This window comes from Panthera pardus, unplaced genomic scaffold (assembly GCF_024362965.1).
Source record: "Panthera pardus isolate Hobbes unplaced genomic scaffold, ASM2436296v1 HiC_scaffold_3, whole genome shotgun sequence".
Taxonomy (NCBI): Eukaryota; Metazoa; Chordata; class Mammalia; order Carnivora; family Felidae; genus Panthera; species Panthera pardus.
In genome coordinates, this window is record NW_026526876.1 from 48,790,138 (window position 1) to 48,817,578 (window position 27,441).

The 27,441-nt window shown below is 37.2% G+C and overlaps 1 protein-coding gene across 2 annotated transcripts in view; it reads left to right on the forward strand.

Moving 5' to 3' along the window:
• The window catches only part of USP32 (ubiquitin specific peptidase 32), a 245,370-nt gene that overhangs the window by 45,009 nt on the left and 172,920 nt on the right, over positions 1-27,441 (forward strand). For both annotated transcript variants that reach the window (XM_019431063.2, XM_019431064.2), the window contains exon 2: positions 24,856-24,983. In XM_019431063.2, the coding sequence (XP_019286608.1) occupies positions 24,856-24,983 (128 nt within the window). The remainder of the gene's footprint in view (positions 1-24,855; positions 24,984-27,441) is intronic.

Sequence of the window (27,441 nt, forward strand, 5' to 3'; positions counted from 1 at the left end):
TAACCCTTTAACTTTGCTTTACCCTTTTTCATAAGAAAAAACTTACAATACCAGTTAGCCTGAGATACATTCTCAAATTCTGGTGAAGTTGTGTCCTCGACAAAGTCACTAGTGGCAAAAAACTTAATGTTAGTAGGCTGCCTCTTGTCTGAGATATTCCATCTGGGATACACTTTATTATTTACCTGAAGTGGCTTTGCAGTAACTTTTGCTGTAGGTAGCCTGCCAGAGAGTCTTTTGGTAGGGAAGTTCACCAAGCATATTTATAAATTAATGTTGGTTGTGATTTCTTTGCTACTTTCTGCTTTTTGCCTCGTCTGTGTTTGGAAATTCTTATTCAGCTTTGGCAGTGAAAAGCATATTTCCCGGTGTTTGTTTACCTCTGTGGTTATCCTCTGATTCAGAAGTTGTTAAATTTTTATCTATTCCTTTGGAACCAAACTGGCAAAACAGCAACTCCTATATTTTAGCGTAAATCTGAATGCAAGACACTACTTTGTCTCTGTGAGAGAGAAACAATAGATTATACCTAGTCTCTGCTTTTGAGAGACTTAAAATCTACTTGGAGAGATAAGACTTTACCTTTGGAAAAAAGGTTAATAAGGCAGTACATAATAGTATAGAACACCAGTACCATACCATGGCTTATTGTGGAATATTTTATAGCCATATAATGAGTAATACGAAGTACTGAACTTTGGGGGGAAAAAGCATACCAAGTGTGGATTACCGTTCCTGTATTTCACATATACATATGATTTCTTGACCGGAAGTGAAAAGAGTGTAGTTACAGGTAAGGTTCAGGGATTGCCCATAAAATGAAAACATCCATCCTGGCACCACAGAAAAAGGTTGATAACTACTGTTATAGACAAAAAAAAATTGTAAGAGAGATGAACATTCTACTGTTCTTTCTTTTACACTGGGTTTTTTTTGGTGCCATCATTAAAGTACATATTTTATTTTCTGTTCAAGGACAGTGAGCTTTAATTTCTTCTTATGACCCTGCAAAAGCCATTTAAAAGCGTCTCCATCTAAATCAGAAAGGTGGAATTGACCTATTTATTACTGGCACTATAGAAATTGTGTTAGTCTGCTTGGGCTGCCATCCCATAGACGAGAAGGCTTAAAAAACAGAAATTAGGGGCACCTGGGTAGCTCAGTCCTACTCTTGATTTTGGCTCAGGTCATGATCTCATGGTTTGTGAGTTTGAGCCCTGCATTGGGCTTCGAGCTGATAGTGCAGAACCTGCTTGGGATTCCCTCTCTCTGCCCTTCCCCTCCTCATGTTCTCTCTCTTTCTCAAAGTAAATATATAAACTTTAAAAATTAACTATTTAAAAAAAATTAATTATCTTACAGTTCTGGAAGCTGAAAGGTCCAAGATCAAGGTTCTGGCAGGGTTTGGCCTCTGGTGAAGGAAGGCTTTGTTTCTGGCTTGCATATGGCTTCCTTATGTGAGTTTCCACGTGGCCTTTCCTCCCTGTGCCTGAACTCTCAAGCTGTCTGGTGTTTCTTGTTATAAGGATGCTAATCTTACCTTATCTGATCAGGACCCCACCTTTATGGCCTCATTTAACCTTACTTTCTAGCTCCGAATACAGCCTAGATAGGGTATAGGGTTTCAACATGAATTTTGGGGGACATATAAATTCAGTCAATAACATTCTACCCCTGGTCCTCCAAATTAATATTCTCCTTGCATCTAAAATCCATTCATTCTATTCTGATAGCCCCCATAATCTTAGCTCATTCCAGCAGCATATCTAAAGTCTGAAGCCTAGAGTCACATCTAAATATTCTCTAAATCCAGACATGGTTGAAACTGGAGATAGGACTCATCCTGAGGGAAAATTTCTCCAGCTGTTGAACCTATAAATCTAGACAAAGTTAGATGCTTCCAAAATATAGTAGTGGGACAGAACAAGGTAGACATTCTCGTTCCAAAAGGAAGAAATTGGAAAGAAAGAGGCAAACTTTCCAAGTTCAAAACTTAGCAAGGCAAATTCCATCAGTTGTTATTTTTTGGGAACAATCCTCTTTGGTTTAGAGCATTGGTCTCCAGGTCCATTGGGAAGTCAGTGCCTCTCTCATGGTTCTGTGGAACAGCTCTGCTCCTGGGTACTGGGCCATGGCCTTGCTCTTGAGGCACTGGGTGGTGGCTTCTTGGTTCCCCACTCCCAAACCTAGGAGGCTTCACCTTTTGAAATGAGGAAGAACCAGACCTGCCCTCTGGACCTGTGGTGGGGGTGGTAGCCCTAGTAGCTCTGTATCACCTTTGGGGTCAGTCTGCTCTTTTCTTGAAGGATAATTCATATTCAAAGCTGGATAACTCTATTGTCTCATCCTGTAGAATCCCAGAAGTCTTACAGCTGTCTTTCATTCTATCCCATTTTTTTTTCTGTTCCCTTTAGTCCCAACTGGCAGGATTTCTGCTTCTATGATCCCATCTTTATTCCTGGCTACTGCTGAGGTGGTTGATTAAATTTGTGGCTCACATCCACACTATTCTTATCAAATAGTTGTTCAGCCACACCCTTAGTGTTCTCTTCAGAATAATAAGCTTTATCATTTTTTGTAGCATGGAGAGGCTGAGCATTTTCCAAATCTTCAAGTCTTTTTTTTTGCTTACCAGTTCCTTAATCTCTTTCCTCTCACATTTTGCTAAAAGCTGTAAGGAGAAAACAAGTCTTCAGCAGTTTGCTTAGAAATATTCTATGCTAAATATCCAATTTTGTCACTCAAAAGTTTTGTGTTCTATGAAAACACTAGGACATGAACACAGTTTAGCCAAATTCTTTGCCATTTTTTAACAAGGATAATCTCCCCTCCAGTTTCCAGTAACATGTTCCTAATTTCTGTCTGGTATCTCACCAGAATGGCCTTTAATGTTCATATTCCTAACCTATATTCTATTCATGATATATTCTTTTTTAAATGTTTGTTTATTTTGAGAGAGAGAGAGAGAGAGATCTCAAGCAGGGGAGAGGCCGAGACAGAGGGAGAGAGAGAATCCCAAGGAGGCTCCATGCTCAGCATGGAGCTGGATCCCTCAACTGGGGGATCTGGGATTGTAACCCAGGCTGGAATCAAGAGTCAGAAGCTTAACTGACTGAGCCACCGAGGCTCAGGCACCCCTGTTCATGATATATTCTTTAAGATGGTAAGGACTTTATCTGTAGCTTTCTTTCTAAACCTCACCAGGATTGCCTTTGAGTATATGTATATGTGAGTGTGTGTGTGTCGCCCAAACTCACAACCCTGCAGGGCTTGACCCTGAGAATCATGAGATCATGACCTGAACCGAAGTCAGACGCTTAACTGATTGAGCCACCCAGGTGCCCCTTCAGGAGTCTTCTTAGAGGTCCTCCCTAGCAATTTTGTCTACATTTCATTGGCCATTTCTAGTTGCAAGGGAAGCTGGAAAGTATAGTAGTTTTTAGTTGGGAACATTATCACCTTCAATAAAGTAGGATTCTGTTTTTTGCCAGTTGTCCTTCCAATCTCAATCCCTATAGCTCTGCTTCTTGCACCGTATACTCCATTTATATCAAACTATTTGCAGTTCCCTGATTGTCTGTGCTACTTCATTCTGTTATATGTGTTTTTCTTGCATGGAATACCCTTTAGCCTTTTTTTTTTTTTTTTTTTTGGTCAGGTGATCCCCTTCACTTAAAGAATCAACACCTCTTTTTTTTTTAAGTTTATTTATTTATTTTGAGAGAAAGAGTGAGCGAGAGCAGAGAAGGGGCAGAGAGAGAGGGGGAGAGAGAGAATCCTAAGCAGGCTCTGCACTGTCAGCACAGAACCTGATGCGGGGCTGGAACCCACGACCCTTGAGGTCATGACTCGGGCTGAAATCAAGAGTCAGATGCTCAACCGACTGAGGCACCCCAAGAATCAATACCTCTTGGAACCCCTTCTTAGTCACCAACTCAGAATTAATCACTCCCTATTTTGGGACTCCATTTTAATATCTCTGCTTTAACATTTCCTATCTAGTATTGCAGTTATTTGGAGTGTGCCAATCTTCCCTACTAAAATTTGAAGTATTAGAATGTGTGAACTGGGTCTTATTCATCTTGATAGTACCTGACACATAGTAGCATTTAATAAATGACTGTTGAGAAAAATCAGGTAAAAGTACAATTTAAAAAAAAAAAAATTTTTTTTTTTAACATTTATTTTTGAGACAGAGACAGAGCATGAACACGGGAGGGGCAGAGAGAGAGGGAGACACAGAATCCGAAACAGGCTCCAGGCTCTGAGCGGTCAGCACAGAGCCCGACGCGGGGCCCGAACTCACGGACCATGAGATCATGACCTGAGCCGAAGTCGGCCGCTCAACCGACTGAGCCACCCAGGCGCCCCTAAAAGTACAATTTTTAAAAAGGAGGAATGTTGTTATGCTTTCAGGCCACATGCAGTTCAGAATTGCCTCTAGGAACTACAGATGATGAATATATAGGATATACAGACTACAACATTAATTTTTTTTAATTTTAGCTTATTTGAGAGAGAGATAGAGAGAGAGCATAGAGGGGAGGGGCAGAGAGAGAAAGAGAGAGAGAATCCCAAGCAAGCTCTGCACTGTCAATGCAGAGCCCAATGCAGTGCTTGAACCGTGAGATCATGACCTGAACTGAAATCAAGAGCCCAACTGACTAAGCCACCCAGGCATCCCTACATTAAAATGATAAAATTAGAGAAATTTCTGAAATTCCTAGTTCATTGATTTGAAGGTACTTATTGCTTAAAACAAAGTTAAACAGAATTAGTCTCGATAGCTCTGCTTTGTAAATGAATTTTTATAAATGGATTATTTTCAGGTTATGCTTACCCCTACCTTTTTAAAAAATCTTAGCTACAACTTTCACTAGCTCTGTTTCATCTTTGATTTTCTTTCCCAGGAACAGTGTCTCCATTGCCTTGCTAAGTCATAACGCATTATAGAAGTGAAGTTGACTAAGGAAAAAGAGAAAAGTGTCACTTAAACTCTGAGGGAAAAAGGCTCTAGAATCTATCTAGATATGGGAGTCGCTTGAAACTAGACTACTTTTTCTCATCCTTTTGCCTTGGACTACATGTCTTTTCTTCTGCCTCCCTCTCCCCTCTTCCCTTTCCCTCTTCCCTCCCCCCTCCTCCCTCCCCCGCCTCTTTACTCCTTAGTCTTTTTTTCTTTATGGTTGATTACTTCCATTTATTTAGATTTTCTTTAATTTCTGTCAGCAGTGTTTTGTAATTTTTAACACTAAAAAGTTTTTTTTAATTTTATTTTTTATTTTTAAAAATTTACATCCAAATTAGGATATAGAGCAACCATGATTTCAGTAGATTCCTTAGTGCCCCTTACCCATTTAGCCCATTCCCCCCCCCCCAAACCCCTTCAGTAACCCTCAGTTCTCCATATTTATGAGTCTCTTCTGTTTTGTCCTCCTCCCTGTTTTTATATTATTTTTATTTCCCTTCCCTTATGTTCATCTGTTTTATCTCTTAAAGTCCTCATATGAGTAAAGTCATGTGATTTTTGTCTTTCTCTAATTTCACTTAGCATAATATCCTCCAGTTCCATCCACGTAGTTGCAAATGGCAAGATTTCATTCTTTTTGATTGCTGAGTAATACTCCAGTGTGTGTGTGTGTGTGTGTGTGTGTGTGTGTGTGTGTGTGTGTGTGTATACACATATATACACACACACCACATTTTTTTTATCCATTAATCCATTGATGGACATTTGGGCTCTTTCCATACTTTGGCTGTTGTTGATAGTGCTGCTATAAACACGGGGGTGCATGTGTCCCTTCGAAACAGCACACCTGTATCCCATGGATCAATGCCTAGTAGTGCAATTGCTGGGTTGTAGGGTAGTTCTATTTTTAGCTTTTTGAGGAACCTCCATACTGTTTTCCAGAGTGGCTGCACCAGCTTGCATTCCCTCCTCCTTAGTCTTTTAATAGATCTTGAATACTGAAGTTCTTTGTGAAGAAATAAATTGCAGTCCCCTTTCCTTCCTTTTTTTCTTTAAGACTAGGTTACTTCTGATTTCTGAAATGGTACCTTTAGGTGTAGTACAGATGGGATTTTGATCTTTCCCAGTTGGGTAGCATATCACGTGTTTTTCTTCTGTCTTCTCCTCCCTTTTGGTTTTGTACCTCTTAGATCTCTGGTTGCTCCTCTTAGATCTGGATAGGCTTGTGACTGTAGCAGAAGTGACAGTCTTGTCATTTCAACTTTTTATTACATATACCAGTGAAATGTATTTGATTTCCTTTGCATGTTTTTCTTATATATTTTTTAAAATTTATTTATTTTTGGGGGGGAGAGGGAGAGAGAGAATCCCAAACAGGCTCTGTACTGCCAGCGCAGAGCCCAGTGTGGGACTTGATATCACAAACTGTGAGATCATGACCTGAGCCAAAATCTAGAGTCAGACACTTAACTGACTGAGCCACCCAGGCACCCTTGTCTAATATTTTCTACCTAATCTTTCTCTTCAGCTTTGTTAACTTTCTTAATGTTTTTCTTCCCTTTCTCAATCTTGTCTTCTTTCCCTTTTGTTGCATTGTTTCTTTGTCCAGGGAGCAGATGCAGATAGATGGTAGGCATTTTGGTAAATATTTTTCCATAATCCTGGAAATCTCAAATTGAGGTCCAGTGACCCTTCTTCCTTCTCCTCTGTTATCAGAAAATGAAATAAAATGAGACGGGGTGGGTTTGTATGAGGGTTGATGATATATGGCTCTCTAGGCTTTCTTTTTCAAAATGTAAACTTTTTTCAGTGTGGAAAAAGTTGTGTCTATATGAGCACTGAACACTTAATAGAACTCTTAAATTTACTCTTTAAATAGCTTTCAGATTTGAATTCCTATTTAACAAAGTTTACACCTTGTTATACTTCTTTCACACTCTCACCAGAATAAAACTCAAGTATTTGTTGGCAGATTTTAAGCTTTTAAAACCAAGTACAAAGACAAAAAACAAAACAAAACAAAACACCGAGGACAATACCTTGTCTTTGTGTCCCTCATAGAACCCAGCACACTGTTGCCAATTATATATAAATTAGGTGAAATACACAGATCTGTTTACTTTTTATATCTCATGTATTATGGGCCACCCAGAATATACTTGGATTACTATGTAACTAAAAACTGCTAGACAATGAAATGCTTTTTCTGCTTGTTTGTATTTTAAAAACAAATTTAAAAATACCCTCTAGAGATGTCTTGGATTTTGTGAACTCTGAAGTAGTTCTTGTGTTTTATCTATGGGTTGGATATAATAAGCCCCATTCTGTAATCTGTTGCAAAGTAGTCATATTTTTAAAATGAGTACATATTGAATTCTTGGTGACTTTAGTTCAAGCAGCTTTTGTATGATTGATTAGGAGCTTTGGTAGATAAATAAAATAGAGCAAGAGAATGTATGCATGCTTTGAGTAAATATCATATTTAGCCCAGCCTGTAGCCAGTGAATACAGATTGACTTACCAGATTGAACCTTTCATCTATTAATATGAACTGACTCCTGACTTGCTTCTTTTATGTAACGTTGGTAGCAAATTTTTTTTTACAAAGGATGATTTTGTTTATAATTTTATGGAATGTTAATGACCTTTTATATTTTAGGGCGTTGATGAATACTCCTAGTAATATGACTTACTTGGCTTTGAGTAAAACAGCACTCATGCTTTAATCTAACACAGTGGTTTTGATACATTCGTTACAATGAATTACAATAGCCCTTCCCTTATGCTTGTCTGTCAAGAGCTAAAGAAGTTGTTGCCTTCTTGATATTTCCCTTCTTCCTCTTCTGCACTCTTTCTTCTTCCCCTTTGTTCCAATGTTAGACGGTAGCTGGGTCAGCTGGGATGGTAATATTGATCTATGGTAAGGAGGAAAGAGGATAAGGGCAGAAAAATTTATTGTTGTTTGGGTTTGTACCTTCTTTTTCCAATCTTCATTTTCATACCTTTTCCAGAGTTAGGAATAGAAAATGAACAAGGTACACCCTCATTACTGCTAGAAATCCCTTCCTCCCAGACTGTAATTTGTTGAGCATCCGTTACTTTCTTGTCTTTGTCAACTCCATATGTCTATATCCATTTTACAGAAGAGTAGGTACAGATATTAAGGAACTTGCCCATGTTCTCATAGCTAGTAAGTGACCTTGTTCAATTTAAACACGCATATGTTTTCTTTCTGCCCTTAACCATTTGGCCAGAGGTTATCAAATGTGGCAGCTGGCTAGACATATCGAAACTGCATCTTGTTTAAAATTTTTAAAAAGTTAGTTGCCAACGCTTTTAAAGGAGAGAGCTTTCACACAAACAACACACACACACACACACACACACACACACACACACACACACACACACATATATATATTCTTGGTTTCCTACGTTGCAGCAAATGCCTGGAACTTAGAAGCAGCTGCACCCTGTAGGTATGTGTTCTCTAGGGTTCCACATACCCCACCTGGCCCACTTCATCATTTGTATTGCCCTCCTCATTCATCCCTGTAGGTATTTCAGTTTTTGAGCTTTGCATCATCACTCTTTACTAATGCTTGAACTTTTATTCAAGAACAAAGGAGCCACTGAATATTTTTATTAATACAACTTTTCTTTCCAGTGTCAGTGTCAGATCTGAGAATAGTCAAGTGTAGGGGAGATAGCTGATGTTTCTGGCCTTTTCAGTTGGAATTATGCATGTATTTTCATTTATTTAGATAATATCTATTGATAGTGTTGTTAAAGGATCAGAGGGAATGTGGTTTAGAAATAGTGGAGAGTACCGAAGAAACATGGATTTCTTGTTAGCACCCATTACCCTGAAGATGTAGTTCTTCAGCAGGACACAGACTGCTTGGAGTGAATTCAGTGTCCTCCCCTTAGCTCACCAGAGTACTTTGTTGCCTTTGCCCTGCTCAGAAAACCAAATGATGGGAGAGGATGGGAAAATCTGGGATGGGAGAGTGTCCAGGAAGCCCAGATTGGTGACTAGCACCATTGTCTACATCTGAGGACTTTTCATTTTCCCATCCAGATGGGGAGGTTGATGGCCTTAAAGCACAAGGGGAATTCCAGAAGTTACTTATCTGTTGTCCTTCTCATCATAGTTAACTCAAGTCCAGTTACATTAGTCCCAGTCAATTGATAAAACCTGTAAATCTTATCACAGAGTACTGCAGTTTTCTCTTAAAAACATTGTAAGTGGTGGTTAGGCTGTTTATGTTGATAAGTTGCTATATTAGGTTTATTACAGGTTAGATAGGTTTTTAGAATGTCATGCTATACGTGATGAAATGTAGGAAGAATTCACAATAGAGACCTTTATAGAAAGTGTATATGGAAGTAATCACTAGATGCTGCTGTTTTGCTGTAAGTTGTGTGTACTAGTGTAGTTTTAGAGCACTTGTTCTCTCTTTTTAGGTGTTCTTCCTATGTGCCCAGCTATGTCTTTTATATTTACTATATTGTCATTATTTATTCATGAGTCTGTCTCTTAGCCATGGATTCCTTGAAGGTTTGTGTTCCGCATTGCATAGCACAGTGTTTGGGCATATGATAAGAGTTCAGTAGCTTTAAAAAAATTTTTTTTTAATGTTTATTTATTTTTGAGAGAGAGAGTGCGAGTGGGGGACAGGCGGAGAACAAGGGAGACAAAGAATCCGAAGCAAGCCCTGAGCTGTCAGCACAGAACCTAATGCGGGGCTCGAACTCACGATCTGTGAGATCATGACCTGAGCCAAAGTCGGACTCTTAACTGACTAAGCCACCCAGGCGCCCCCAGTAGCTTTTAATATTATAATTTTTATGATTTGCATTTCAGAATGCTTTTACTGGAAGGATTGTTTCAGTGGTGAATATCATAATCTTTGTTTTATCTCTGTTCCAGTATTTGCCCTTTCTGTGTAATTGCTTTTACTTCTTTTGTGCTACAATCAGAAAGTGATTATCCAGTACTTTCTTTTTATTACCAGATCTTGATATTTGATTGTGAGTTGCTAATTCTTACCAATTGAGTATTTTAAAAACTGAGATGTCTTGAAATCACCAAGGCTTTTTGTTAAATGAGATTTGTGTTAAATTTCCTTGAAAATCTGTTTTGATATGAGAAAATTTCTCCCTTATTCTTTGCCTTTGGTGTTCTCTTGTCTTCTCTTACACTTCCTGTTTGAGGAGGGATTACAGTTCTGTCCCTATAGCTTTCAAAAAGATTTTGGTTGGTTTCTTAACTTTCATGCCGAATGTTACAGATATACATTTGACCCTTGACCAGCTTGGTGGTTAGGGGCACTGACCCCGTGTGCAGTCGAAAATTCACATATAACTTTGATCCCTACTCCCCACCCCCAAATTTTTTTTAAAGTGGTATCTTTAGCCAATGTGAGGCTTGAGCTCATGACCCTGCGATGAGGCGTTGCATGCTCCACTGACTGAGCCAGCCAGGTGTCCCTGATTCCCCCAAATCTTAACTACTGTTGACTGGAAGCTTTACTGATTACACAAACAGTGAACACATATTTTGTATGTTATATATATAATGTACTGAATTCTTATAATAAAGTAAACTAGCAAAAATGAAATATTATTAAGAAAATCACAGGGAGGGGCACCTGGGTGGTTCAGTCGGTTAAGCACTTTGGCTCGGGTCAGGATCTCACTACTCGTGAGTTGGGGCCCCATGTTGGGCTCTGTGCTGACAGCCTGGAGCCTGCTTCAGATTCTGTGTCTCCCTCTCTTTCTCTGCCCCTTCCCTGCTCTCTCTCTCTCTCTCTGTCTCAAAAATAAAGATGAAAAAAAAAAAAAAGGCCTTAACCATTAAAAAAAAAAGAAGAAAATCACAAGGAAGAGGAAGTACATTTATAGCACTATATTGTATTTATTGGTATTAAGTTTGTGTCATATGTTTACAAGATGAATTGTCTGTATCTACAAGAATATTCTCTTTTTTGATATAAAACATTGTAGATGTTATATGTATTCCTAACATTTAGGCATCAAAAATGATAATATGAAAAAGACATTCATATTTACAGGTTTAATGATTCATTCATTTATAGTGAAGAAGTATCAAGTATGATTGCTTTGTGGTAGCCTGGTGTTACTCATATGATTGCTTCACAGTAGCCTACCCTAATGAATTCCTTTTTTTTTCTCTTCAGTTTTTAAAAAATATTTATTTATTTTTGAGAGAGAGAGCCATGAGCAGGAGAGGAGCAGAGAGAGAGGGAGACAGAGGATCCAAAATAGGCTCTGTGATGTGGACTTGAACTCGCAAACTGTGAGATCATGACCTGAGCTGAAGTCAGATGCTTAACTGACTGAGCCACTCAGGTACTCCTAAAGAATTCATTCTAATGAATGAATCATTATGAAATTTTTGTGGCATACAATATTGTAGTCCTATTCATAATACAGTATTGGAAGCATTGTCACATTAAAAAAAAACAGCAACCCTGTGATAGTCTGATAATGAAGTTTCTCCAATTATGAGAGAGACATACTGTATGTAATATAGTTTTTTGAAAGCAAAGTTATAAAACAGTAAGAAAACTTTATTAATACATTATTGATTTTATATTAAATGTCATCATAAAGATAGGCTATCCACTTCCACATGAGTTTTTTGCACATGATGTTCTATGTGGTGAATAGTTCGATGATTATGATGACACAGAAACATCTACAGTTCTTGCTGTACAGTTACTGATTTTCACATGAAGACACATATACAAGAGATAAGTTTAATTTTTTTTAAGTTTGCTTATTTTGAGAGAGAGAGAGAGAGAGAGCGAGCATGAGCAGGGAGGGGCAGAGAGCGAGAGAGGGAGAGAGAGAGAATTCCAAGCAGGCTTTGCACTGTCAATGCAGAGCGACACAGGGCTTGAACTCACAAACACACTTAACCGACTGAGCCACCCAGGTGCCCCAAGATAAGTTTATTAACTATGACATATAATTGTTTAGTGTTCATTAAGTGGAAGTGGATCATCATAAAGATCTTCATCCTCATTTTCTTCATGTTGAATAGGCTGAGGAGGAGGAAGAGGAGGGCTTGTCTTGCTGTCTTGGGTGGCAGAGGCAGAAGAAGTGAAAGGGGAGGCAGGAGAGGCAGGCACACTCAATGTAACTTTATGGAAATACATTATAATTTCCATTTGACTTTTTTGCCTTTTCATTTTTCTAAAAATGTCATACAGGAGACGTCAGCATTGGTATGGTATCATAGAAGGGTCCTGGTCAAAAAAGAAGTCAAAGCAGTCTTGACTAATTGAAATCCTTCTGCTGAATTGTCTAATGTCAATTTGTTTTCTGGCACTGCTTCTTTTACCTCTTCTTTGTCATCATCTGGCACTGGTTTGGAAACACTTACCTCCATCAATGTGTCTCCATCAAATTCTGCCTTCTGGTGTGGTGTCTCTTAGCTCTTGAAATTCTTTAAGATCCCTATCTTGAAACTCTTTATCTCCCACCTTTTTTGCCATATGTACAGACTCTTTCATGTTTTCCTTGATTGGCTCTGTTGTAAATCTTGTGAAGTCATGCATAACATTTAGACACAGTTTTCTCCAGCAGGAATTTATTGTTTCAGGCTTTGATAGCTTTCACTACTTTTTGTGTAACAATGATGACATCTTCAGTGGTGTAATCTTTCCAGACCCTCATGATGTCCTCTCTTATCGGGGATCTCTTCCATAGCATTGACAGTCCTTTTCACAGAGTACTGTGTGTAATGAGCCTTAAAGGTCTTCATGACCTGACCCCCTGGATCTAGAGGCTGAATTAGAGATACTGTGTTTGGGGGCAAGTAGACTGTTTGACGCCTTTGATGGTAAAGTTATGGCGTTCTGAGTGCCCAAGGGCATTGTTCAATATCAGAAGAATTTTTTTTATTTGAAAAATGTGATTATTCACTCATTCCTCTAAGCAAACCTGAGACTACCAAGTTCTAGTCTCAGATCACTGCTTCAAAAATTGAAATTTGTCATTGTTTTTCCATTCCTCAATTCCAGTGTCCACCCCCAGAATTTCTACCCCTTTTCCTGTGTAAGGGATTCCACACTTGGAGAGTCTTTTCTTTTTCTTTTTTTTTTTAAAGACTCTTAATAGAGGTAGAGACCACCTTCGTCCATAAGAGGGGAAACCCCAGTTTCCCAGACATTTTTGAAGCTGGACATGGCATGAGGCTCCACCACTCTGGTGACCACATGCCAGATTCTGACTCAAGGCATGCTGACACAGAGGCTGAAACTGTGCAGAATGCATTTGGCACAGGTGGTATGAGTGGCACTAGTATTGTCCTGTTACCAGGAGCAGCAGCAATAGCAGCCCTGACCACAGGGTCCATTGTCCAAAGTTTAATAAAGATGAGAATCAAAAGAATTTTATTTTATTAAAAATTGTTTTTAATGTTTAATTTTGAGGTCGGGGGCGGGACACAGAATCCGAAGCAGGCTCCAGGCTCTAAGCTGTCATCGTGGAGCCAGATGTGGGGCTCGAATTCACGAACCATAAGATCATGACCTGAGCTGAAGTTGAATGCTTAACTGATTGAGCCACCCAGGTGTCCCCAAGAATTTTAAAAAGTAGATTTTACTGGCAAGGTACTTCCTGACTTCAGGGACAAAGCAATGGTAGAACCAGTTTAGAAAAAGGATTCTTGTTGTCCAGAGACTTCTTGCTCTACAACCCAATGATGGCAGCTGATGTTTATCTTTTTCCTTTCAAGGCTCAGGTGTTAGCAACTTTATAGTTGATGATCATGAACCTTACTGCATTTGCACAAAACAGTACAATTAGCCTATCTCTTCCCACCTTAAATCCTAGTGCTTGTTTCTCTTCCTTACTAATAAATGTTCTTTTCTTTGTGACATTTTCTTCACAGGATACAGCACTTTTGTCTGCATTAAAAACTTGTTCAGGCAGATATCCTTCTCAGTGATTTTCTAAATGGCATTTGAGAATTCATCTGCTGCCTCTTGCTCAGCAGAAGCTGCTTCTCCTGTTACCTTTACATTTTTTAAGCCAAACGTCTTTCTAAAATTCTCAAACCGTCCTTTGCCGGCATTAAATTCTTCAGCTTGCTTTAGAACCTTCACCTTCCTTTTGCTGTAAGTTGTCATATAAGGACTTCAGTTTTTCTTGAATTGAAGAATCTTGAGTCTACAGGTATGCCTTTCTTGTTAGCAACCTGCACCCACATAAAAGCTGCATTTTCAATACAAGATCAAAAAGTATTTCACAAAAAGTTCAAGGTTTTCACTCCTGCTGGCACAGATGTGGTGATGGCTTCATGAATTTTCCTTTTCTTTTTTTACAACAGTCCTTACACTGGATTCATTTATCTTGAAATCATGGGCAACCGCAGCTACAGACCTCAATCTGTGGTACATATCAAGCAATTCAGCTTTTTCAGACTTTTCTCTGCTTTTTGGGTACACTTACAGCATCACCAGTGGCACTTTGTGTGGGTCTTGGTGTCATTCAAGGCTTATGGTTTTGCACTAAATGTGATGAAAAATACATGAGAACGATGAGAGATCACTTTTTACTGTGATACACAGTTTACTGGAGAGATGAACTGTTCATGTGGAAATGATTAGCATCACATAGAGTTTGAAGCAGATAGTCTTAACACTTGAGCTCACTGCAATAGCAACAGGAGGTGGTTACGAAATTATTATAGTAGTACAGTAATACTGCAGTTAGTTTTATGCAGTTATGATTTAATACTGCATCTTTACATTTGTTTACATTTCTCAGTTGGAATGGCACCATGTACAGACTGTGTGTGTAAGTTTTTGATAAATTTTAACTTTTTTTAATAGATTTTGTATATTTTATGATAGTAAATGATAAAATAGACTAGTATCTACATATGTTTCATGCATTCATGACATACCTTTTCAATTTTTTCAATATCTCTAGGCTCTTCAGCTCATCTGTGAGTTTTTTCAAATTACAAATCTCTAAAAAATTTTTCAATATATTTATTGAAAAAAGTCCATGTGTAAGTGGACCCATGCAGTTCAAACCTGTATTGTTCAAGGTTCAGCTGTACTTTGAAATGCTTCTCCTCTTTTTTTCTAGGTTGTTAAGAAAAACTTAAAGTAAAATTAGTCCTTGAGATTTATTTTTTGAAGGTGAAATGCTTCTTAAAGCTATTCCCACTGTGGTTATTGTCTTTTGTTTACTGTCCTGTCCTCCTTGTTTTTCTTTTTTTTTTCTTGAGCCCTTCTTCTTCATTTTTGATCTGGTCTTATCCTCTAGGCCTCCTGTATAGCTGTCATCCTGGGGTGTCATATCATAATCAGCCCAGGGATTCCCTTTACTTCTGTCATGCTGGAGTCCTGTTTCCTAGGTCCCTTTTCTTTCTTTTGTTTATCCTCTCATTTTGATGTAGAACATTCTCTTATAGTTGGCTGGGAAAGGGCTCAAGAGATTATTGTTACTTTCTCATTATTACATTTTTTGGTACCCATCCAACTACTAACCAGGCCCGACCCTGTTTAGCTTCCGAGATCAGACAAGATCAGGTGCGTTCAGGGTGGTATGGCCATAGACTTTTGGTACTTATTTGGATATAATTTTCTTTTTATCCTTCTCTAAGATTATTTGGAGGTTTTTAGTAATTGTTTTCTTCTTTCTCCATTATTTCTATTCATTCCTCTCACCCCTATTTGTTTTGGTACCTTCCCTTGTTGGAATCTTCCTCAATATTTGGTGCTTTTTGGCTGTTCATTTTTTAAAGGTCTATTCTATTGAAATATAATCTAGATATAATAAAATGCACAAATTTTAAGTATTCAGCTTAATAAGTTTTGACAAATGTTTCTCTTGTGTAATTGCCACCCCAGTCAAATATATAAAACATTTCCATCACCTCAGAAGAGTTGCCTCCTACAGCTCTTTGCAGTCTGTTCCCTACAGTCCCACCCACACACCCTTTACTTCATCATTGGTCAGCTACTAGTTGTCTTTGTCATCATAGCTAGTTTTGCCTCTGCAAGATATTGATATAATGTAGTCATACAGTGTATGTTCTTTTGTGTCTGATTTCTTTTGCTCAGTATCATTTTTGAGATTCATTTATGTTGTTGCATTAATCAGTAGTTTCTTTATGTTTATTGCAGATTACCATTCCTTGTATGGATATACCATATTTATTTTTTCACCAGTTTATGGACAAAGGAGTTGTTTCTAGTATTTTGGCAAGTTTATTTATTTTTGTTTAACTTTTTCATTTTTTTGAATGTTTATTTTGAGAGAGAGAGGAGAGAGAGCAAGCACAAGCGGGACAGGCATGGAGAGAGAGAATCCCAAGTAGGCTCCATGCTGTCAGCACAGAGCCCAATGAGAGGCTCAGTCTCACAAACTGTGAGCCGAAAACCTGAGTCAGAAAACAAGTGTCAGACGCTTAACCTACTGAGCCACCTAGGCACACTATTTCTTTATTTTTGAGAGACACACACACACACACACACACACAGAGAGAGAGAGAGAGAGAGAATGAGAATGAGAATGAGAATGGGTTGAGGAGGGGCAAAGAGAGGAAGAGAGAATCCCAAGTTGTCAAACCCATGAGGTTTCTCTCGCTACTATGAACGTTTATTGAATGTTAATCTATGTGCCAGGGACTCTTCAGTCTTTATTTTTTGGGTCCTTTCTGTCTTACACAAGACTGTAGACCAGTCCCTTTCTCTTGTCCTTTGGAGACTATACTTTCTTGTTTTCCTTGTTTTAACTATTCCTATTCAGTATTCTTAGAGTATTTTCTCTTTGTCTGCAGATACTGTAAGCATTGATTTCTGTGGTTTTGTCTCTGACTTATTGTGCTGCTTATTTGTGGTTTTTAAAAATTTTTTTTATTTTTTATTTTTTAAAATTTACATCCAAATTAGTTAGTATATAGTGAAACAATGATTTCATGAGTAGATTCCTTAATGCCCCTTACCCATTTAGCCCATCCCCCCTCCCACAAACCCTCCAGTAACCCTCAGCTTGTTCTCCATATTTATGAGTCTCTTCTGTTTTGTCCCCCTCCTTGTTTTTATTATTGTTGTTATTATTATTATTTTTATTTCCCTTCCCTTATGTTCATCTGTTTTGTCTCTTAAAGTCCTCATATGAGTAAAGTCATAGGATTTTTGTCTTTCTCTGACTGACTAATTTCACTTAGCATAATACCCTCCAGTTCCATCCACGTAGTTGCAAATGGCAAAATTTCATTCATTTTGATTGCCAAGTAATACTCCATTGTATATATATATACCACATCTTTATTCATTCATCCATCAATGGACATTTGGGCTCTTTCCATGCTTTGGCTATTGTTGATAGTGCTGCTATAAACATGGGGGTGCATGTGTCCCTTTGAAACAGCACACCTGTATCCCGTGGATCAATGCCTAGTAGTGCAATTGCTGGGTTGTAGGGTAGTTCTATTTGTAGCCTTTTGAGGAACCTCCATACTGTTTTCTAGAGTGGCTGCACCAGCTTGTATTCCCACCAACAATGCAAAAGAGATCCTCTTTCTCTGCATCCTCACCAACATCTGTTGTTGCCTGAGTTGTTAATGTTAGCCATTCTGATAGGTGTGAGGTGGTATCTCACTGTGGTTTTCATTTGCATTTCCCTGATGATGAGTGATGTGGAGCAGTTTTTCATGTGTCGGTTGGCCATCTGGATGTCTTCCTTGGAGAATTGTCCATTCATGTCTTTTGCCCATTTCTTCACTGGATTATTTGTTTTTTGGGTGTCAAGTTTGAGAAGTTCTTTATAGATTTTGGATACTAACCCTTTATCTGTTATGTCATTTCAAATATCGTCTCCCATTCCGTCGGTTGCCTTTTAGTTTTGCTGATTGTTTCCTTTGCTGTGCAGAAGCTTTTTATTTTGATGAAGTCCCAGTTAGTTCATTTTTGCTTTTGTTTCCCTTGCCTCCGGAGACGTGTTGAGTAAGAAGTTGCTGCGGCCAAGATCAAGGAGGTTTTTGCCTGCTTTCTCCTCAAGGATTTTGATGGCTTCCTGTCTTACATTGAGGTGTTTCATCCATTTTCAGTTTCTTTTTGTGTATGGTGTAAGAAAGTGGTCCAGGTTCATTCTTCTGCATGTTGCTGTCCAGTTTTCCCATCACCACTTGCTGAAGAGACTGTCCTTATTCCATTGGATATTCTTTCCTGCTTTGTCAAAGATTAGTTGGCCATACGTTTGTGGGTCCATTTCTGGGTTTTCTATTCTGTTCCATTGATCTGAGTGCCTGTTCTTGTGCCAGTACCATACTGTCTTGATGGTTACAGCTTTGTAGTATAGCTTGAAGTCTGGGATTGTGATGCCTCCTGCTTTGGTTTTCTTTTTCAAGATTGCTTTGGCTATTTGGGGTCTTTTCTGGTTCCTTAGGATTATTTGTTCTAGCTCTGTGAAGAATGCTGGTGTTACTTTGATAGGGATCGCATTGAATATGTAGATTGCTTTGGGTAGTATCGACATTTTAACAATATTCTTCCAATCTGTGAGCATGAAATATTTTTTCATTGTTTTGTGTCTTCTCCAATTTCTTTCATAAGCTTTCTATAGTTTTCAGTGTATATTTTTCACCTCTTTGGTTAGATTTATTCCTAGGTATTTTATGGTTTTTTTGTGCAACTGTAAATGGGATCGATTCCTTGATTTCTCTTTCTGTCACTTCATTGTTGGTGTATAGGAATGCAACCGATTTCTGTGCATTGATTTTGTATCCTGCAACTTTGCTGAATTCATGAATCAATTTTAGCAGTTTTTTGGTGGAATCTTTTGGGTTTTCCATATAGAGTATCATGTCATCTGAGAAGAGTGAAAGTTTGACCTCCTGGCTAATTTGGATGCCTTTTATTTCTTTGTGTTGTCTGATTGCAGAGGCTAAGACTTCCAATACTGTGTTGAGTAACAGTGGCGATAGTGGACATCCCTGTCTTGTTCCTGACCTAAGGGAAAAGCTCTCAGTTTTGCCCCATTGAGGATGATATTAGTGTTGGGTCGCTCGTATATGGCTTTTATGATCTCGAGGTATGCTCCTTCTATCCCTACTTTCTTGAGGGTTTTTATCAAGAAACGATGCTGTATTTTGCCTAATGCTTTCTCTGCATCTATTGAGAGGATCATATGGTTCTTGTCCTTTCTTTTATTGATGTGATGAACCACGTTAATTGTTTTGCAGATATTGAACCAGCCCTGCATCCCAGGTATAAATCCCACTTGGTTGTGGTGAATACTTTTTGTAATGTATCGTTGGATCCGGTTGTCTAATATCTTGTTGAGGATTTTTGCATCCATGTTCATCAGGGAAAGTGGTGTATAGTTCTCCTTTTTAGTGTGGTCTCTGTCTGGTTTTTGAATCAAGGTAATGCTGGCTTCATAGAAAGACTTTGGAAGTTTTCCTTCCATTTCTATTTTTTGGAAAAGTTTCAAGAGATTAGGTGTTAACTCTTCCTTAAATGTTTGGTAGAATTCCCCTATAAAGCCATCTGGCCCTGGACTCTTGTTTTTTTTGCAGATTTTTGATTACTAATTTGATTTCCTTACCAGTTATAGGTCTGTTCAAATTTTGTATTTCTTCCTGTTTCAGTTTTGGTAGTGTGTATGTTTCTAGAAATTTGTCCATTTCTTCCAGATTACCCATTTTATTGGCATATAATTGCTCATAATATTCTCTTATTATTGTTTTTATTTTTGTTGTGTTGGTTGTGATTTCTCCTCTTTCATTCTTGATTTTATTTATTTGGGTCCTTTCTCTTTTTGATCAAACTGCCTAGTAGTTTATCAATTTTGTTAATTCTTTCAAAGAATGAGCTTTTGGTTTCTTTGATCTGTTCTACTGTTTTTTTGGTTTCAATAGCATTAATTTCTGCTCTGATCTTTATTATTTCCAGCTTTATTATTTCTGCTGGTTTTGGGTTTTATTTGCTGTTCTTTTTCCAGCTCCTTAAGGCGTAAGGTTAGGTTGTGTATCTGAGATCTTTCTTCCTTCTTTAGGAAGGCCTGGATTGCTTTATGCTTTCCTCTTATGACCGCCTTTGCTGCGTCCCAGAGGTTTTGGGTTGTGGTGTTATCATTTTCACTGACTTCTATATACTTTTGAATTTCCTCTTTAACTGCTTGGTTAGCCCATTCATTCTTTAGTAGGATGTTCTTTAGTCTCCAAGTATTTGTTACCTTTCCAAATTTTTTCTTGTGGTTAATTTCGAGTTTCATAGCATTGTGGTCTAAAAATATGCACGGTATGATCTCGATCTTTTTGTACTTACTTAGGGCTGATTTGTGTCCCAGTATATGGTCTATTCTGGAGAACGTTCCATGTGGACTGGAGAAGAATGTATATTCTGCTGCTTTAGGATGAAATGTTCTGAATATATCTGTTAAGTCCATCTGGTCCAGTATGTCATTCAAAGCCATTGTTTCCTTATTGATTTTTTGATTAGATGATCTGTCCATTGCTGGAAATGGGGTGTTGAAGTCTACTATTATGGTGTTACTATCAATGAGTTTCTTTATGTTTATGATTAATTGATTTATATATTTGGGTGCTTTCACATTTGGCGCATAAATTTTTACAATTGTTAGGTCTTCTTGTTGGACAGATCCCTTGATTATGGTATAATGTCCTTCTGCATCTTGATACAGTATTTTAACGTCTAGATTGTCTGATATAAGTATGGCTACTCTGGCTTTCTCTTGTTGACCATTAGCATGATAGATGGTTTTCCATCCCCTTATTTTCAGTCTGAAGGTGTCTTTAGGTCTAAAGTGGGTCTCTTGTAAACAGCATATAAATGGATCTTGTTTTCTTATCCATTCTGTTACCCTATGTCTTTTGATTAGAGCATTGAGTCCATTGATGTTTAGAGTGAGTACTGAAAGATACGAATTTATTGCCATTATGATGCTTGTAGAGTTGGGAGTTTCTGGTGATGTTCTCTGGTCCTTTCTAACCTTTGTTGCTTTTGGTATTTATCTATCTATCTGTCTGTCTGTCTGTCTATCTATCTATCTATATATCTTCTCTACCCTCAGAGAGTCCCCCTTAAAATTTCTTGCAGGGCTGATTTAGTGGTCACACACTCCTTTAATTTTTGTGTGTCTGGGAAACTTTTTATTTCTCCTTCTATTTTGAATGACAGGCTTGCTAGATAAAGAATTCTTGGCCGCATATTTTTCTGATTTAGCACACTGAATATATCCTGCCACTCCTTTCTGGCCTGCCAAGTTTCTGTGGATAGGTCTGCTGCAAACCTGATCTGTCTTCCTTGTATGTTAGGGACTTTTTTTCCCTTGCTGCTTTCATGATTCTCTCCTTGCCTGAGTATTTTGTGAATTTGACTATGATATGCCTTGATTTTCAGTTTTTGTTGAATCGAATGGGGGTCCTCTGTGCTTCCTTGATTTTGATGTCTGTGTCTTTCCCCAGGCTAGGAAAGTTTTCTGCTATGATTTGCTCACATAAACCTTCTACTCCTATTTGTCTCTCTTCCTCTTCTGGGACCCCTATGATTCTGATGTTGTTCCTTTTTAGTGAGTCACTGATTTCTCTAATTCTTAAATTGTGCTCTTTTGCCTCAATCTCCCTCTTTTTTTCTGTTTCATTATTCTCTATAAGTTTGTCCTCTATATCACTGATCTCTGTTCTGCCTCATCCATCCTTGCCGCCGCTGCATCCATCCATGATTGCAGCTCAGTTATAGCATTTTTAATTTCATTCTGGTTATGTTTTACTTCTTTTTCCTGCAGAAAGGGATTCTAATCTATTTTTGACTCCAGCTAGTATTCTTATTATTGTGATTCTAAATTCTGGTTCAGACATCTTGCTTTTATCTGTGTTGGTTAAATGCCTGGCTGTCGTTTCTTTGTGCTCTTTCTTTTGGGGTGAATTCCTTCGTTTTGTCATTTTGAAGGGAGAAAAGGAATTAATGAGGTAGAAAAATTGAAATAAAGGAAATTAAAATTAAAAATTAAAAATACACACAGACACAAAAATCAAATAGATGATGCTAGATCCTAGGTGTGTTTTGGTCTGGGTGTTGAAAGTGGTTTGACAGATTAGAGAAAAAAAGGTGGGGGTGGGGGGAGAAAAAAAAAGAAATCGTTTGAGAATTTGAAAAAATGAATACACTGAAGTGGACTAAAATGAGATGATGATGGTAAAATAGAATTTGAAAAAATATACACAAAAGTAAAGAATATAGTAGAAAAAAATTAAAGAAAAATATTTTTAGTAAAGTATTTTTCTTTAAATTTTTTCTTCAATTTTAATTTTTTTCTTTAATTAATTTCTTTAATTTTCTTTATGATCTTACATTCCCTTTCTGCATGGAAATGCCACCTTACAAGTTTCCCTGACTAGAATACTGAGTAGTATTCTAGATAGCTTCTCACTCAGGCTTCAAGTTCTACTGACTTCCTTGTACACATTTCCCAGATTTAGCTTCTCCTTTTCTTGTATTAGCAGTCTACTTTTTGCTTCTTTACACTACTAGCAGAATAAACTGTCTGAATTGTATCTATGTCCTGTTTCTTATCTGCCAGGAGTTTGTATCTGAATTGAATGTGACCATATCCCTTCCTTATTATGACAGAGCAAAATTTTTATGCCTTGGTCAAATGACCGCCTATGTAGGTCTATCATTTACTGCCCCTGCCTTGTTTATTTTGTTCTAGTAACATAGAATTCTCCATACATTCCATACATCATTGTACTTTGAAACAAACTATTATCTCTGCCTGATATGCCTTTGTTCCTTTGGCTTTGGTTAGCCTTTAAATTTTTATGTAATCATTCTCTCTGTCCAGTCTTCTTTTCCTCCAGCTTGGGCTAAAGCTACCATTTCTCTGCCTCCATTATGATCCTTGAACTGACTGTGTAATATTAAAGGGTATTTTTCTTGTCCTTGTAGACAGATATTGTTCTATTCAGTGAAAAAAGTCTGCAATCCCTAAAATAAAGTAATGACTCTAATTTTTTTGATAGTGGGGGCCTAAAAATGTTAGGTTGTTAGGGGTGCCTGGGTGGCTCAGTTGGTTAAGCATCCAACTCTTGATTTCTGCCCAAGTCATAATCTCACAGTTCATGAGCTTTAGCCCCACATCGAGCTCTGTGCCGACAGGGTAGAGCCTGCTTGGGATTCTGTCTGTCTGTCTCTGTCCCTCCCCTGCTCTCTCTCTCTCTGAAAAATAAACATTTTTTTAAAAAAAGGAAAGAAAATGTTAGTTTGTTAAAATAATTCTTTATAGAAGATTACTTTCTTTATAAATGATGACAAAATTTAAGCTAAACTTGGGATCTGTCCTTCACATGGATAGATAAGTGCTGAAGAAGTACAGATAATATAATTTTTATCCAAAGGAAATGAATGCATTGTTGCTGAAAACATATTAATTGCAGAATCTAATGCCATTTAGATTATCAGCTAATTTGAAATACTTGTTACCTCTTCCTTGCCCCTGCCTAAAATTTGTATGTTTACTATTCTGTTGTTGGAAAGTAGTGGGTCACCAATTTTCCCATTTATTTTCTTCGTTAGATTGGAAAGTATTGGAATTATGACAAAATATCTTTGGCTTTGTCATACTTATCTGGAAAGAGATATGTATTCCTTATTTTTATTAGGAATAATATTTTGTAATATTTTATTAGGAATAATATTTTATTAGGAGTAATATTTATATTTTTTAGGGCCAGTTTTTATTTGGAATTTGGTTGGAAAAATGTAAAGATTTCTTTAATTTGATTTAAAAACAATTGTATAGTTGACATACAATATTATATTAGTTTCAGGTATATAACATAGTGATTCAATGTTTATATACATAATGAAGGATGCCTGGGTGGCTCAGTTGGTTAAGTGTCCAACTTCAGCTCAGATCATAATCCACGGTTCGTGGGTCCCAGCCCGTGTTGGGCCCTATGCTGACAGCTCAGAACCTGGAGCCTGCTTCGCATTCCGTATCTCCCTCACTGCCCCTACTCTACTTGGGCTCTGTCTCTCTCAAAAATAAATAAACATTAAAAAAATTGAAAAAACTATATATATATATACATAATGAAATGGTTGTCACCTGTCACCATACTAAGTTAATACACTATTATTGACTATATTCCCAATGCTGTACTTTACATCCCTGTAACTTATTTATTTTATAACTGGGAGTTTGTACCTCTTTATCTCCTTCACCTATGTTGTCCATCACCTCATCCCTTCTTTCTTCTCAGGCTATCACCAGTTTTTTCTCTGTATTTATGAGTCTGTTTCTGTTTTTTTAGATTCCACATATAAGTGAAATCATACAGGATTTGTCTTTCCCTGTCAGACTTATTTCACTTAGGATAATACTGTCTGAGTCCATTCATGTTGTTGCCAGTGGCAGGATTTCATTTTTTTTATGGCTGAGTAATATTCCACATTATATATCTAGATATATCTATACCGTATCTTCTTTATCCATTTATCAGTTCGTGGACACTTAGGGTTGCTTCCATAATTTGGCTATTGTAAATAATGCTGCAGTGAACATAGGGGCACATCTGTCTTTTCAAATTAGTGTTTTTGTTTTCTTTGGATAAATGCTCAGAAGGGGGGGTGGGGGCAAATACGCAGAAGCGGACTGCTGAATTGTATGTTATTTCTATTTTTAATTTTTTGAGGAACCTCTATACTGTTTTCCATTGTGGCTGCATCAGTTTACCTTCCCACCAACAATGCACAAGGATTCCCTTTTTTCCACATCCTTGCCAACACTTATTTTGAAAAAACGAAGATTTTGAAAGACTTCGTTTTTCTTCTGGTTTCTTACCCTCTTCAATTTCTGGATTACAGTTACCGACGTAGAGCTGAAACGACTGAAAGATGCCTTCAAGAGGACCTGTGGACTCTCATACTATATGGGCCAACACTGCTTCATCAGGGAGGTGCTTGGGGATGGAGTGCCTCCAAAAGTTGCTGAGGTAATCTTTATATTCTAGGTTTTCCTTTGAGATAGTTACCCACCAGCCTGAGTTCCTGAGGAGCCTTCTGGCCTTAACATGTATAATCTTCCTCACAGTTATTTTTCTTGCCAAGTAGGTAAACAGGTATTTTATTTTATTTTTACTTTTATTTTATTTTATTTTATTTTATTTTATTTTATTTATTTTATTTATTTTATTTTATATTTTATTTTTTTATATTTCATTTCATTATTTCATTTTTTATTATTTAAATTCAAGTTAGTTAACATACAGTGTAGTCTTGGTTTTGGGAGTGGAACCCAATGATTCATCTCTTACATATGACACCCAGTACTCATTCCTAAAAGTGCCATCCTTAATGACCATCACTCCTTTAACCCATCTCCCCACGCACCTCCCCTCCAGCAACACTCAGTTCTCTGTATTTAAGAGTCTCTCAAAGGTTTACCTCCCTTTATCTTAAAGCAAGTCTTATTTTAGATGTCAGTATGATTGTGTTTTTAGAGGCCATAGGGGAGTAACACAGATCTGCAGTTGTACTCTTATATTTTTGAGTTTTAATAGCCACTGATTATAATCATGGGACCATTTGTATGACTGGCTTCTTATTCTTACAAACTTTGTTACTCTGACATAAATTTTATGTTGGGAATATGTTTTATACATTTTGTGTTAAAGAAAACCTTTCCATTTTAGTAAAACCTAATTAAGTTAATTGTATAAAATTAAGTGTTGGGGCACCTGGGTGGTTCAGTTGGTTGAGCGTCCAAATTCGGCTCAGGTCATGATCTCACAGTCTGTGGGTTCGAGCCCCGCGTTGGGCTCTGTGCTCAGAGCCTGGAGCCTGCTTCGGATTCTGTGTCTCTCTCCTTCTGCCCCTCTCCCACTTGTGCTTTGTCTCTCTCTCTCAAAAGTAAGTAAACAGTAGGAAAAAAAAAATTAAAATTAAGTGTTATAAATGAAATGCTAGCTCACTGGAACCTGTAAAGGCTTATTTAATTTCTACCAAAAATTTTACATAGAGGTAAAATGTGCTAAGTTTATATAAATATACTCTTTCTAAAAATAGTTAATTATTTTATAGCTATAGACACAGATATGCACTATGTTATTCTGAATATGAAATGACAATAAAACACTGAAACTGTTAATAAAACACTGAAAATTATAGGAATTTTAGGTTTGGTATATTATAAAGAACCATAATTCACCATTCTTAATTAATGACAGTTTCTGTTTCTAACCTGTGTTATGTGCTTTTGAACCTGAGGTTTACATAATATGGGGTTTGCATTTTTAATTTTTATCTTTTTTTGGATCAGGATATATGTTGCATTAATTCTCTTAAATGTATTCTTGTGTAAAATTATGTATTCTGCCATTGTTTCAGAATTATGATAGAGTTAACTTTTTTCTTAATACTACTTATTGAGCTTTCTGTTTCAGCATGAGTATTAACCATTTTAACAATATTTAAATCTTTTGACTTATGAAATTAGGAAGTTTTTACATTTGGTTTTTAATTTTTTTCATGTTTTGTAGTTTTCATTGCAGAAATCAGATGTCTGTCAACTGAACAAAATGTTGTAAATCCATATAGTGAAATATTATTTGTTAATAAAAAGGAATGAAGTTTTCTGATATGTGCATGGATGAACCCGTAAAACCTGCTAAGTCAGGGAAGCCAAACACAAAGACACAATTTTTTAAATTCCATTTGTATGAAATGGTGGGAATAGCCAACTCTATGGAAACAGAAAACAGATCAGTTAAAATTTTAGCTGTTTCTTTTTCTTACTCTTTTTTAGTAGCACCTGCATCTTCCTCCCATGCTCTGCTATTGGACAGGCAATTCATGCATCCTATGTTTTGGAGGAATCTGTTCTTCCTGGGATGTCAGGCTACTTGGTTGCCTCTGACAGGCTCAAGAAATGTTGTATGATAGTTTATCTGGCTTTTTCTGTTTTTTAGGTTAGGAGTAACTCTCTTTCAGACTTTGTACATATAAGGTGGAAGTGGAACTCCTTGCAACATAATTTTTATGTAAATATTCCATAAATTTCATTCCACCCAAAACTATTTCAGGGATCTTGCCTCTGTCCTTTGGACTCTGTTGAGAGTCATCACTGGCTACAATAATTAAGGTAGTTATTTTACAAGAATGATCTTAATTTTAAATTGTAAACAATTTGTAAACAATGATAGTTTCAGGTTTCAGTTTCATTGTAGTTAATGCCTTTTGGTGTAAACTCTAGCACTGTATTAAACACATATAAATTCTATAAATGCTTTTAGTGATGATGTTAGTTTTTTTTTGCCCTAATTTACTGACATAGGCTTATTTTAAGTGAGGACAGGTACTATTAGTATGTGTATATTGATTAGTATGTATAGTATATTGTGTATGTTGTAAAGTATGATAAGGAACTAAGTACTTTATCTTTGATTAGTCTCT